This window comes from Olea europaea, chromosome 6, assembly GCF_002742605.1.
Source record: "Olea europaea var. sylvestris chromosome 6, O_europaea_v1, whole genome shotgun sequence".
Taxonomy (NCBI): Eukaryota; Viridiplantae; Streptophyta; class Magnoliopsida; order Lamiales; family Oleaceae; genus Olea; species Olea europaea.
The window spans coordinates 2180053-2194143 of record NC_036242.1 but is presented as its reverse complement, the minus strand read 5'-3'; the positions used below and the strand labels follow the sequence as shown (position 1 = coordinate 2194143).

The following is a 14091-nucleotide window of genomic DNA, read 5'->3' as shown; positions in this document are numbered from 1 at the left end:
AAAAGGCCACAACCTTGTGAGATACAAACACACAGATGTACACATACATGACCAGAAGGCAATTAATTCTATGCTCAGAATTCTCATTGACCATGTAGGTACAAAAGAAAAAATTGTGGGATACCATCCTCACATGTCATGGCTAGAATTTGCAGGTATATATAGAAAACACACAACTTTTCCCAAGAAAAAAGAATAGGGTACAGAACTTGAAAGACGTAATTGTTCCAGTCTGCATACTAGGAACTGTAAATTACCATAATAATTTCCAGGACATCTATAAAATAGTAAACAATATATATCGTCTATAAGAAAAAAATAGTTCAATAAAAAATCACACTCAATATTCAACAAAAAATAGTATCTTTCATAAATTATCATCAATTGATAAGTTCCCATACATGATTTTTTCATAGTAGAGAAATGCGAGATAGAAAGAAGAAGAAAATCTTGTTCAAGATGGGGGGGAGAGAGAGAGGGCAGCAAATCTGGAGAGAGAAGAGAAAAGTTGTGAAATTTTTAGGGTTGAGATAAAATTGTTACAGATTTTTTGTATTTATATTTTTGCCTTGAAATCCTTCAAAATCTATCTACTTAATGGAATCTTTATAAATCAACTAGTTATTGAGGACATTTAAATTTCAAAATTACCTATTAAAATCAACGTTGAGGACACCTAAATTTATAAATATTTCTAAAAATCTAGATTGTGGACACCTACATTTTAATGAATTATATTTAAATTTGAATTGAGGATACCTCAATTTAAATGGAGTTTTAAAATTCATCAAACTCTAAATTGAGGATACCTTTCTAAATTTTTAATAAAATTTGTTGAAACGTGTAATTGAAAAATTGTTGGCTTCATGAAATATGTGAGATATTAAAATTTAGATTTTAAGAGGCAGTGAAATATTTTAACACCCAATTTGTTATTTTTTTCGAACATCAAGGACCATTAGTGAAATTATATTTTTATAAGAGAAACTCAACTCTATCTGTCCCTTTCGTTCAATCCCCTTTCTTAGTTTGTACGCTTGCTGAAAACCAGTGGATAGAATTTGCCAGATATATATACCTACATAAATACATTCGTTTCTCTCTCTTCGAGACTTATCGCGATCTACTTACAGGAAAATTTCTGAATTAATTACTAATAAATTAAGTCGGTTGTTGAATTAAACCTCTTGTTTCACGAATTCAGGAGGATTTCGATATTTTTGATTTCTCCTCAGTTTTGAAAAGGTTAGTGTCTTTAAAATTCCTCGTCATGAATTGGCGTTGTTGATTTTTAATTTTTTATGTCCATATACGTTCATTAATTTATTATGAGGTAGTTGCTAATTGATTTGGTTTGAAAATCCTAGGGTTCTATTTATGTTTGCGCGTACTACTTTTTGGAGTGAAGATCAGTGCATCTTTTTCTTCTTTATGTGTTTATGTTTTTCATTTTAACATGTACGCCTTGCGGTTAGGTGTAAATACGAAGATTTAATATAACTTTGTGAAAGCATGATCTTTTTAGCCTCTGGCGTTTCGTAACTGTTTATTGATTATTATAGTCGTATTGCAGTTTGTATTGATGGTTTTTTTAGCGGCATTGTATCTTAATATTAATTTTTATGCGGAAACATGAAGCATGGTGTTTTGTCTCGGTAGTTTCGTATCAAAAAATTAATAACCTTTTGTTTTTATGAATCTGTTGTTTCTTCAGTGACAATAATATTTTCTTCATTTTTTCTGTTTTGGTTACTATAAATGGAATTATTTTCTTCATCTTTTCTATTGCTTTCAATGAACTGAGTGGAATCTAATTTTGTGTTCCTCTTTCTAAACATAAATGCTGTGTCTCCATATAATTATTTATTCTCTTAAGCCAACAAGACAAATCCAGGTGAAGAAATAAAACAAACAGAAAGAGATGAATGTGGACCATGGTTCCTGTTGAACATATTTATGTTGTACGTCAATCGATAACTATTAGATACCTGGGGGTTAATTTCTTTTTGCACACCTTCTTCATGTTACTTTGTCAGAGTGGAGAAAATTCGGTTAGAAGTCCCAAGAGATAAGGGAAAGAAGAGAGAAGAAAAGGGAAGGTTCTTTAGATCTAGAAGATTCGCTTGGAGTTGTTCACTTTAATTGGTTGCCTGATATCTCGAAATCTCTTTGCTTGCGTGGGCAGGGGTAGAAATGTTAAATGAACCATTAAGATAAGTATCAATATGTCAGGAAATTATGGAATGTTACGAAGAATGTTTGACTATGCTGCGTGTGACCCAGGCGAAGTTGCCTTTCATTTTCCATGAACATGCAGCTTTGGTGGAACTCAGTATTTGGATTTTCGCACTTTAGCTGGCAGTTAGTTGCGTTGCTTTTCAGTTAGTATTGGCAATTTATTTCACTGTGAAATACAAAGGTTGTTCACGTGTTTGTGATTCTGTAATGACATGTGCCCAGTTGAGATATACTACTCTGTCCCACAAGGATCTGGATTGTACTTGCAGTCTGGTGAAGGCATAAGGCGAGTAGTGGGGCATATACCCTAAGGCATGGATATTCCCTCACGAACACTCAAATTTTAAGTATTTTATAAAAAGAAAATTGTATTTAGAATGAGGAATGTACAAAAATACGAGTAATTTAAGAAATATATTGAAATTTCAGAAAAATTATGGAACACTAATAGGAGAAATTGCACATAAAGAATGTGTTGATGTTCATAAACAATTGATGTCAATTGACAAGGAAAGAGCTTTTCAGGATCAGTGGAAGGCCAGGAATAACACTATTCAAGTTGTTGCCTTGAAGGCGGATGCTTTTCAAGGTAAAGGAAGACGAGTTTTCTCTTTAGGCAAGCCATTCCGAAGAAGTTTCTACTTCCTAATCCAGTCTGAAAAAAATTATGAATACTAATTTCTACTTTTCTGTAGGTTAAAGCGTGTTTCCGTTTTATTTACTAAATTTTTGGGCCAGAAAAGTGATATTACTTTATGTCTGTATTTTTTCTGGTCCCTCTATCCAGGTTTTCTTTCCCTCTTCTCTATTTTTAAAACAATAACAAACATGGAGTTTTTGCCAATAAATTTTGAGATTGGCTTCATGAATGAATTTTTATCGCTCCTTGTGGTTCATAACCACATTTATTGAAAGATCCAATGCAATTGGATTATTAACAACCAAAACATTGATTCACAACAATGCGTCAATCGGGCTTAGAGCACGTGAAACTCGTCACTAGCTCATAAGGGCTTTGAGACCATAGCATGTTACATGAAAGTGTTGCTTTCTTTAGTCTTGTCACATAGCCGTCTACCTAGACGAGCTACTTGCTCTGTAGTGTTTATGATATGCACGTCGCCCACCTGCTGGCTGGGCGAATTGAAGCACTTTTTCTGTCAACTGTCCACCTGCCTTTTCGTAATAAATTTGATGTTAGCTTTCATAAATCAATTCCTGTCACTCCATTGGTTCCATAACTATATTCATTGAGAGATTCAATGCAACTGGATCCTTAACAACCGGAACATCAGTACCAAACTACAAGCATGCTGTAAGGAAGTTAAAAACTAATAGTAGTTTAGCTCAATGGCCAAACAAAAATAGATACAATTATTCAATATCTAAAACTTCACCATCCAAAGTGCGCTCTACTCTATTTCTTCCCCCACATCTTCTAAATTAAGTGTTGTATTTTGATGAACAACCACTCATCCACCCGATCTAGTTCTTCATCATTGATATAAAATAATGTATTTTATCTTTTAAAATATAAATGGTAAATTAGAGCATAAAATAAATGAAATGATTTTCTGGTCTTGCATATTCCGCTTCCTATTTGGACTTAGTTCATTTTAAGGATGACAATTATTAACCATGTGTAGCTAGAGACTGGAGTTTGCTTTGTGTAATATAAAGCATACCCATAGCTTTTTTTTTTTTGCCATAAAACGTTAGTTGATTCTCCAATATGACCCAAAAGCCACTTGAAAGGCGTAAACTTATATCATTGGACGTAAAAAACACTCTTGAATAAAAAGGTTATCCCCAAGAGGACATAGGGCTTCGTCAAATGGCTGAGTCAATTTTGATGTGACTCGCCCTTTGGTCATGTCACAAAAATTGCTTTCTACAACATTGTTCCACTTATCAAATAAGAACAAAAATCGGCATGTTCTCATAGTTGTTGGACATAAGATACGAAATATATAGAGCATATCATCTGTGTGGTTCCATTTATGTAGTGATCATGGTCACTATAAAGAATAAAATAATTGATTAAACATTTGAAGCTATAACTTGTGAATGTCTTCTTGAAATGGGATTAGTTTCTTGAAATTATATGATTTCTGCTATGGATAAGGCACTTAAATTTTCTTGTTAAAAAAAATTCCAAATTCTGGGCCTCAATGTCACATGTTGCTATGTACTATTACATGTAATTAAAGAAAAAAGGCTTCGTTTAGGCCTGCTCACGTCAGCTTCAGACACTGTTGGTATGCGTGCATGTTTGCACGTTTGGCTACTTGTGCCCATATGTTGACACGCATGCAAATGAGTGTCTTTTAACTTCCGCTTGTTATTTCTAGGTGACTTGTTAGTTAATATATTTAATTTATTGGTGCTCAGGTGCATTATGTCAGTTTTATTTTGGGTGTGGTTTTCTGTAGAAGTACTTGTCAAAAATTGGATATATGCATTGCTTCTGCCGAACTTTAAGATCCTTGATTTTCTTTGGATTCAAAACTCATGATATTCATATTGAACTTCTCTCTATTCTGATTGGGTTATGATCTAGGTCTAACATCATGTCCCATCATCAAGAAAACAACGATGATTACATGGAAGATGAACATGAAATGGAAGATGTGGATGATGACATGGGTGATGAGTTCCATGGTCAAGATGCTGGTGGCTCAGATTCTGATCCAGATGAGTATGGTTACATGGTCTGTTCAAATTCTCTATGTGTGAATTCAATTGTTTATGTCCATAATGCGTAGGAGTCTTCAACCTTCATCAATTCTTGCCGCTAACCATCCTTTTTCTGTTTGCTGTACAGAGTGATAGAACGCAAGATACTAATGCCGCTCAAGCTAGGAGAGGCCAAGATATTCAAGGGATTCCTTGGGATAGGCTCAGCATAACAAGGGAGAAGTATAGGCAGACTAGACTAGAACAGTACAAGAATTATGAGAACATTCCTCAATCTGGAGAAGCATCCGGGAAGGTAAACTGTTCCATTTTGCTTTTAAAAAAGTCCCTCCTCCTCGTCTCCCCTGAGAGGAAAAAAAAGAAAAATTGGTTCATTGAATTATTTTTACTTGTTTTGTTTACTCACTTTGCATGCCTTTTTCCTCTTGTGAATAGGATTGCAATACCACAGATAAAAGGGGTTTGTATTATGAATTCAGACGCAATTCGAGATCTGTGAAATCAACAATCTTGCATTTCCAGGTTGGTGACAAGTTTTTATCTTCAAAGTTGCTTCATCTTCTAGATAAATTTTACTTTCTCCTTATATGTTCTTCTTTTATCTTCATCTCTTAATTTGGATTTTTAACAATTAGTAGGAAGTCTTGTCTTTCTCAGTTCTATATAACAGTGAGGGCTTAATTCTGTATTTAATATCAGTCTTCCTATGTAACTTCTCTTTTTCTGTTGAATATTGTTTATCATGTCTTAAATGTTGGCATTCCTTTTATGTTATTTGTTTAGTGTTAGATATTGTATCAATTACTTTCGAGGGGATTATACACTGTTATAATTAGATTACTTGAATAAATTACTGTTGAGATTTGGAAAATTCTTATTATAAGCAGTCCACATGAGAATTTAAAAGTTCATGTTATTGATTACTTAGGTATTAAAGATGACTCCTACACTTATGGATGTTATCAACTATAAGATAACAGCTGCCTTGATTTCCCACAAGGACCAGGCTATCAAAGCAGATGAAACTTACATTAGTGAAGATGATGAATAGTCACTGTTATGCAATGTGCATGAACAGTTGAACTTACAGTTCCACATTCATATATCCTGATTTGCTCTGGTTTGGGTTTATTTACACTTGAAGAGGTCACAGTTAATCTAGCTCTTTCCTATGAGACTAAATACCAAAAAAGCCCATTATGGGAATAAGGAAAAAGGTTCAGTAAAAGGTGAAGGGGAAAGAATGAGCTGAAAGGGGGAACAGGGCTCATTATTCTGTTTGCCTGATTTTTTTATTGTTATTTCATCTTCTTTGTTCTAATTTTTTGTGGCTTATGTTTGCTTTATAAGCTCGATTGCTGAAATTCACATTCAATGCTTGATGATGCAGTTGAGAAATTTGGTATGGGCTACAACAAAGCACGATGTTTACCTCATGTCTCGTTCCTCAGTTTTGCATTGGTCATCCTTGACTTGCAGTAAGTCTGAAGTTCTTAATGCCTCAGGACATATAGCACCTTCTGAGGTGAGTATTTAGTTCCCATATATTACATTTCTAGTTGCGCCGTTCTCTCTCCTCCAATATTGGAGCTACCACCAGTCCAATACAGGACTACAAGTTATCCCCTTCCCACTATTGCAGAAACATCCTGGAAGCCTGTTGGAAGGATTTACACAAACCCAGGTCAGCACACTAGCCGTGAAGAATAAGCTTCTGGTTGCTGGAGGATTTCAGGGAGAACTTATCTGCAAGGTTCATATTGTTAATATTATTATTATTATTTTTTCAATTCAATTATATAATATTGTTGCAGTATCTGTTTGTGTTGGCAATACCAGCATTTGTGCATTGAGTTTCTGAAAGGCGCTTCATTTGTGGTATTCGCTTGATTACTGTGATTGGTGTATTTATTTAAAATAATTTTGACGTAGGATGCAATAAAACAATTATATAAGAAGTAGAAAGGGTAGAGAAGAAGAGAAAGGAGGGGGGAAAAGAGAGGACAAGAGAGCAGGGGGAAAAGAGAGAAATTGGGGGAGAATATTAATTTATTTCATTATTAAAGTTGTTTTTATTATAATGCAAAAGTCACTTTTATATAGGGTTTCAAAAGATCCTATTTTAAGTAGGAAATACTAAAAAATCAAACCTTTATTATATTTCCTAAAATAAGTAATAAAATTAGAAACTAAATGTCATAATCTCTTCTAATATTTCATCATTTCTTCCCCGATGAGAGAACTAGACTCCGATAAAATAGACTGCAGCATTTTGGCCAAGGAGGACGATCTCTCTTCTTGATCAAATAATGAAATCAACCATGTGAAGACAATTGAATCTAAAATTCAGTCTTAAGCATTTGATTTGATTCTAAAGGGACGATTTTTCCTTTTAATGAAGTAAGGATGAGGACTCCATGAAGCAACAATATGTGCAATTCATTCACAAAAACTATGACATAATTCACATGAGGGGCACAAGGAACTAGTATTGTAGACTAGCTGGCAGAATCAAATGAATACAACAGTGGCTCGAATGTGTCTCGATAAGGGAACAATTATGTTATATTGAAAACAAAACATTCATTTAAATGTAATGACTAGTCAAATAGATTAATTTCAAGTAAGTGCTCCAATTTTTTCTTTACATGTTTTGGGAACTGTGCCAAAGAAGCACGTAATAAGACAAAAATCATAATGAAAGTATTTGTCTAAATTGTGAGTTAAATGCAAGCTCATAAGGGTCATTACTAAAAACAACATATCTATCGAATTCAGCAAAAAAATCAACTGAATACGGAGCTAAAGCAATATGATGGTAATTAGTAGGTAACAATCGAATGTTGATTGAAAAAGTGACCTTGGAAAACGTGGCAACATGAGTTTCACATGATGGAGGTAAATTCATAATACGGTCAGTGTTTAGGACACAAAAAGGTAAGAACTACTTCAACATGAAATCGATGATGGGTGGACTATTTGACTTAGGTTGCATTACTATAGATAATTGCTCATCATCGCTATCAGAATATTCAATTGATTCTACAGTGGAAACCTAGATTTCTTTCTCATTAGTGAGAGCATCTTCAAGAGATTCTTTAAATATGAGATGTTTTCGATTTTAAAGAGTCAACCATTAAAATCATGCTCCAAGAGACTTAAATTAACATTTTAATTTAGAGTGAGTTTGACTTTTTAAAATTTGGAGAGCTAAACCCACTCTCTATAATTAAATGCATTCAAAGTGTTTCAATTTTCAATGTAAGAAAATACTAAAATAATCTAGAGAAAAGCTAGTTAAAATAAAAGATAGAGAAAAAAAAATGTTTTTTTTGGAAGTAGTAAAATTAAATGTTAAATATAAAGAATTTGTTGGAATACTTGAAAATTTTAACTCTTTAAATTTATTGATGCTTTCCAAATAATAGAATATGCTTTTTAAAAATAGTCTCTTGGAGATACTCTAACACAATTAGACTCGGAGCTGATTGTCGGGATTGAGGTAAGAGACCTAGTTTATAACATGCTTAGCGAAGATGGAAGGATATGTTCTATAGGTTGGCTTGTCAGTAAGCTTTATCTAAGGATTGGGATGTGGAAATGTAATGGTGTATGATTTCAGGATTCAAACGGTCAAGAAATCTAGATGCTGTAACATGGAAAACTTCATAAATACTGCAATTGTGTTATAACTTTTCGTAGTGGGCTACATATTCTCTATAAAAAAATTGATATAACAATCGAATTTTATTGTAAATAGGAGTGTATCTATTATTTAATACTCGTTTTATCTCATTCAACGAAGTGACAAGGCGCTGAGCTAGGAGATCAATGTCACGTAAAAAAGAATTCCAATAACCCCTAGCACAGCTTACAGGTGCCACAACGACTCGAGTCATTCAAGTTGTGAAATTAAAGAATTTCTCAAGAGTATAGAGCTAATCAACAAGTGAGTCAGGTCCAGTGAGATTATCAAAGTCACATAGTTGGAATGCAAGTTGCCGAGATTGTACCATTAGAACAATAAAAAATTGTAGAAATAGCTATTGTGGGTAAGATGAATGGAAGAGCCAACTTACCTCTTCTCTGTATTTCATTGACTTAAATAACAAAGCTGAATATACAAATTATGGAATGCAGTATAGTTATGGAATGTACAATTCTTATGATTGATAGAATGAGGAGAAATAAATGGAATGCAAATTGAGGAGAAATCAATGGGATGCTGAGTTAATGTAGGAGATCACATTGGAGATGATTGTGGAGCTGGTATTGATATAGAAAGACGAAGGTTGCATGGGGAGATGTGCAGCATGAGCCAATAGAGGATGGCAGTGTCTGATTTGGACCAGTGTTCATAAGCCGGGTTAGCAGCGCCGTCCAAGAGGGCCTTGGCGGGGGCGGGGATGGAATCGTCCACCATGCCAAGCTTGTCATGGCTTTTTAAGAAAGCCAAAAACTGGGTTCTCCAAGTAAGATAATTGGGTCCATCAAGTTTGGAAAATTGTGGTGTATTTGTGTTTGAAGTGGCCATTGAAAATTAGGAATTAATCTGCAGAAGCTGTGTTTGTAGGATCGAAATAGGCGTGAGCCTTAAGCAGCTGATAATGTGTAAGAACTATAAGAAACTGTAGAAATAGCTATGATTGGTGGGATGAATGGAAGAGTCAACTTACCTCTTCGCTGTATTTCATTGACTTAAATAACAAAGCTGAATATACAAATTATGGAATACAGTATAGTTATAAGAATGTACAATTGTCATGATTGATTGATGAGAAATCAATGGGATGCTGAGTAGATGTAGGAGATCACGTTGGAGATGATTGTGGAGCGGGTACTGATATGGAAAAACCAGTGTTGAATGGAGGAGATTGAGGTTGGTGAATACTGGGTCTAACATGTACATCCCCAACAAAGTTCTTAGATAGAGGATAATTGTGTTGATAAGTTCAAGGACTTGGGACATGATTGTGGTAGTGACCTAAGGACATAATCCGTGGCAGTTGGTGATGTTTGTTGAGGTGATCATAGTTAGGATGGCGAGTAGAGCAGGTTGGGTTGTGTATGTAAAGGCTGGGGCAATGGAGCTAATTGCCGAAACTGGATGGGATTGGCAGCGTAATGTGGGTAGGTTTTGGAGTTGAATGTAAAGTTGATGATGAAGGAGACAGTGAGTGGGGTAGAGTATGAAGCGCGAAGAGGAATAGTTAGGCTGCTTGAGGAGTTGATGAGGAGGAGGAGCAGCCGATGACAAGAACAGTGGGTTTTGAGAAGAGATTGGTGAAAAGGATGACTTAGGATTTGGTAGATTGAGGAAAACTGTGATGGTGGAGATAGATAGTATTCTGGGTTGATGGCGATGGAAAAGAACGTAGGCTCTTGCAGGGTTGGAAGAGAGATTGTTGGCGGTTGAGTGGTAACCGACGGTGGGAAAACAGTAGGATTAAGGTTTTGGAAGAGGGGTTGGTGGGTTGGGTTGGTTGAGGTGGTCTGAGTTATGGTGCATGGTATTGATGGGTTGTGGTTTATAATGGATTGGGCAATGAGATGTTAAGTGGGCTGTAATTTATGTGTGATGGGGGTGATTTGGTGGGCTATGGATAAATTGTGGGTTTGAGGGTGTTATATGTACTGAGCTAGGTGTCTCTTGATTTGTGAGTTCTTTTGGGCTTTTTTGGTTGTAATGTTAGGGGCTCTACTGAATAACAGCAATTGGACGTAGCAATGTAACGACATAATCATTTATTTATTTATTTATTTTAATAAGAATAACTAAAAACTGAATATATGTACTGATTAACCAGTGAACAGTTTCGCATTTTTTTGAACTGAAATAAACAGCTAAACAGAGGAAAAAACTGCTGTTACTACTGAGATGAATCTTCTAGTATTTTGTATGTCTAAGGTTTTTGTATATGGAGGTGGTTTTAAGGTTTAGATGGGTGGTGGGAGGCGGCGGTGTATAAATGGATTTGATGTAAATGGTTGGATTTTTGGATTTGAGAAGATGTACGCCAAAAGAGAACGAATTGTTTTGATATCTAATTGATGTAGGATGCAATAAAATAGTTATATGAGATGGAAAGGGAAGAGAAGAAGAGAAAGGAGCGGGAAAAGAGAGAAGAAGTGGGAGAGAACAGAGAAAAATTGAGGGCGAATATCAATTTATTTCATTATCAAAGTTTTTTTTTATTACAATGGAAAATATTCCTATTCTTAGTTGGCAATACTAAAAAATCAAACCCTAGTTATATTTCGTAACATAAACATCAAAATTGGAAACTAAATATAGTAATATCTCTTCTAATATTCTATCAAATTTACTTTTATCTGGTCTAATTGTCCTACATATAAATTAAAAATTCATACTATGCAAAGTGCTAACATGTTTATTGGAGACTTTTCAGTATTATTGATTAAGATCAAGTACAAAAAAACTAGTGATTTTGATTCTTTTGCCAGTTTCTTAATGGCTTAAACACGTACAGTCTGGAAAACTAGATTGGTTAATATAAAGAAGAATCTTATTCTTGAGTTATTGATAGGTTGTTCATTTGCCTTTTAATCTGTTCCAGCACAATACTTCATCTGAAGGACCTGAGTCCTATTATTGAGGCATTTTGTTCCACTTATTTGATTGCAGTTTTTAGAAAGACCTGGAGTGAGTTACTGCACACGGACAACCTACGATGACAATGCCATCACTAATGCTGTTGAAATATATACGTCTAGAAGGTATCTGCTATTCCTCAATGCTTGTGTATATAAGATTTTTCTTTCTGGGCTTTCCTGAGCTTTGTCTTCTCTTTTCAGTGGTGCACTTCATTTTATAGCTTCAAACAATGATGGTGGTGTTCGAGATTTTGATATGGAAAAATTCCAACCGTCCAAACATTTTCGTTTTCCTTGGCCAGTAAATGTAAGGCTTTTTCTCTCTTCAACTGTGTCCCTCCATACCCAGTCTCTCTTTGAGGTCACTTCTATTTTGGTCTTGACTTGCGTATTGAGGGATGCTCTGTTTTACATTTTAGTTGGTCAGTTTTGTTAACCTTCTTGTTATATAAAAAATCTGTGAAGTAGCAAAATTCGTTAATATTGACATTGGTATCCAACCAAGCCTTTTGCATATAGATTTAAGTGAAATCTTAATTGGTAAAAGTCGTAGAATAAAACATTTGCCAGAAAGATCAATGAGTGAAGAATTTCAGGACATAATTGAAGTAAATAATGCCTGAAGATTTATTTGTAGTGTCATGTCCCCCCCTTCCCCCCTTGCTCTCCATGTGCGCACCTTCTCTGTGTTTGCATAGCTTTTACTTTTAACATACTTGAAGAGTTTGTAGTTTTTTATGGTTGTCCAACAGAATATCCGCGTGCAAAGAGATTTCAAGTTTTTTTATAATTTAAATTTCTTTAGTATGATTGAGGGATTGGGTTGGATGTACTTATGGTAGTCAACTTAGTCCTATACAGTTTACTCTAATAACATATCCTCGAATGTTTCGTTTATGATGGCAGCATACATCTCTTAGTCCCGATGCTAAGCTTCTCATAATTGTTGGAGATCACCCAGATAGTTTATTGGTGGATTCCAGGAGTGGGAAGGTACTCTAGTAATTCCTTCTGTGGAAATTGAAAATACCGGGAGCATTCTAGCAGTGCACTACATGCTAATTTTTGCTATCTATTTTGCAGACTGTTGCATCCTTGTGTGGGCATTTGGACTATTCATTTGCATCAGCATGGCATCCTGAAGGCTTGACACTTTCTACGGGGAACCAGGATAAAACTTGCCGAATTTGGGACATCAGAAACCTATCCAAGTCGGTCGCTGCGTTGAAAGGAAACCTTGGAGCCATTCGATCTATCCGCTACTCATCTGATGGTAGATTCATGGCAATGGCAGAGCCTGCTGATTTTGTCCATGTTTTTGATGTTGAAAGTGGTTATGAGAAGGAGCAGGAAATTGATTTCTTCGGTGAGATTTCTGGCATGTCATTTAGTCCTGATACCGATTCTCTTTTTATTGGGGTGTGGGATCGTACATACAGTAGTCTCCTCGAATTTGGTCGACGTTGTGAGTACTCGTACCTCGACTCCATTGTCTGAGTTGGCTGTGTAATCTGCAAAATAAGTGTTTGGACATGGCTCTTTTTTCGTGAAACAGTTAAACTTGTAGTGCAGTCTTCAATAGAGGGTTTAGGCCTGGAGTCGTTAAATTGTGCAATGAAGTATAGAATGTTTGTCTCACAGTTAGGTGTGTCCCAAAATTTAACTCGGGTGGGATGTACAGAAAGATAAGTGCTGATTGTGTGAATAATAAATAGAAGAGCTGGTGATCGCAAGGCATTTGCCCGGCTTGTAACCTAGTTTAGGTTTCTCATTTTTTATGTGTCTGGGAACCTTATTCGTTTCTTGGAGTTGTTCATGACATTTTGTTTATGATTTACATTGTCACTAATAGAGGAGGCTTGTCTTTTGCAGAATTTTGTTATTTTTACTCTGATGCTATTACATTTACAAGAAAATATAAGTAGGTAATTTAGAATTGAAATGTCTATTGGTGTGCAATTTTAATGAGTACTTGGATCATTCTCCTAGTTTGAAGATTAATGTAATTATACAAAAGCTGTAAAGGGAAATATAGAACTGCTAGAATTACTACTTGTATAATAAGAGCAACTGCTTTTTGTTGGAGGATTATTGTTTTAATTTCAGAAACAAACAAGAGGGATTGATTTAAAAACTATTTGAAGTGACAACTACTAAAACCCTAGCCCCTGTTTGATTTGGATAAAATTTATTTTTACTAGATTTTGAAATAAGTTTACGAAATAGGTGATAAACAGTTGTGTATTATATGAAATGTGTAGTTGAAAATGAGGTTTGTTTTCTCTCTTTCTTTTTTTATTTTATTTTATTTATTTTATTTTATTTTTTTATTTTTAAATGAGTTGTAAAAAATGAGGACCAAACATAGTTCTCTACTTCAACCTTTCTAGTAATCTCTAGTCTTAGCTCACCAAAAGGTTTATATGTGAGGGGTGCCGTGCATTATAGTTTCTAATTCATCAGGTATGTTAAGCTGATACATGTGATGGTGCACTATGATTGAGCCTTAATTATCTCATTTTGAAAATAATAAATTTTCAA

At 34.9% G+C, this 14091-nt stretch overlaps 1 protein-coding gene across 2 annotated transcripts; it reads left to right on the top strand.

The window, feature by feature from the left end:
• Window positions 1-1061: 1061 nt before the first annotated feature.
• Window positions 1062-13438, top strand: LOC111395480 (uncharacterized WD repeat-containing protein C2A9.03-like). 2 transcript variants are annotated; one of them, XM_023021490.1, is made up of 10 exons: window positions 1062-1245; window positions 4799-4949; window positions 5063-5230; window positions 5371-5457; window positions 6326-6460; window positions 6578-6688; window positions 11582-11673; window positions 11752-11857; window positions 12457-12543; window positions 12634-13438. In XM_023021490.1, the coding sequence occupies exons 2-10, from the start codon at window positions 4809-4811 to the stop codon at window positions 13045-13047; spliced, it is 1341 nt and encodes a 446-aa protein (XP_022877258.1). In that variant the 5' UTR covers window positions 1062-1245; window positions 4799-4808; the 3' UTR covers window positions 13048-13438. The 2 variants fall into 2 exon arrangements, with proteins under 2 accessions (XP_022877258.1, XP_022877259.1); XM_023021491.1 differs by lacking the exon at window positions 1062-1245 and adding an exon at window positions 2741-2827.
• The last annotated feature ends 653 nt before the right edge of the window (window positions 13439-14091 follow it).

What these genes read in the sequence shown, in the direction of transcription:
- LOC111395480 (XM_023021490.1), top strand. Translation starts at nt 4,809, where the DNA reads ATGTCCCATCATCAAGAAAACAACGATGATTACATGGAAGATGAACAT. An exon ending in CTGGAGAAGCATCCGGGAAG is followed by an intron (nt 5,231 to 5,370) that starts GTAAACTGTTCC and finishes TCTTGTGAATAG; the next exon opens with GATTGCAATACCACAGATAA. An exon ending in GTTTTCCTTGGCCAGTAAAT is followed by an intron (nt 11,858 to 12,456) that starts GTAAGGCTTTTT and finishes TTATGATGGCAG; the next exon opens with CATACATCTCTTAGTCCCGA.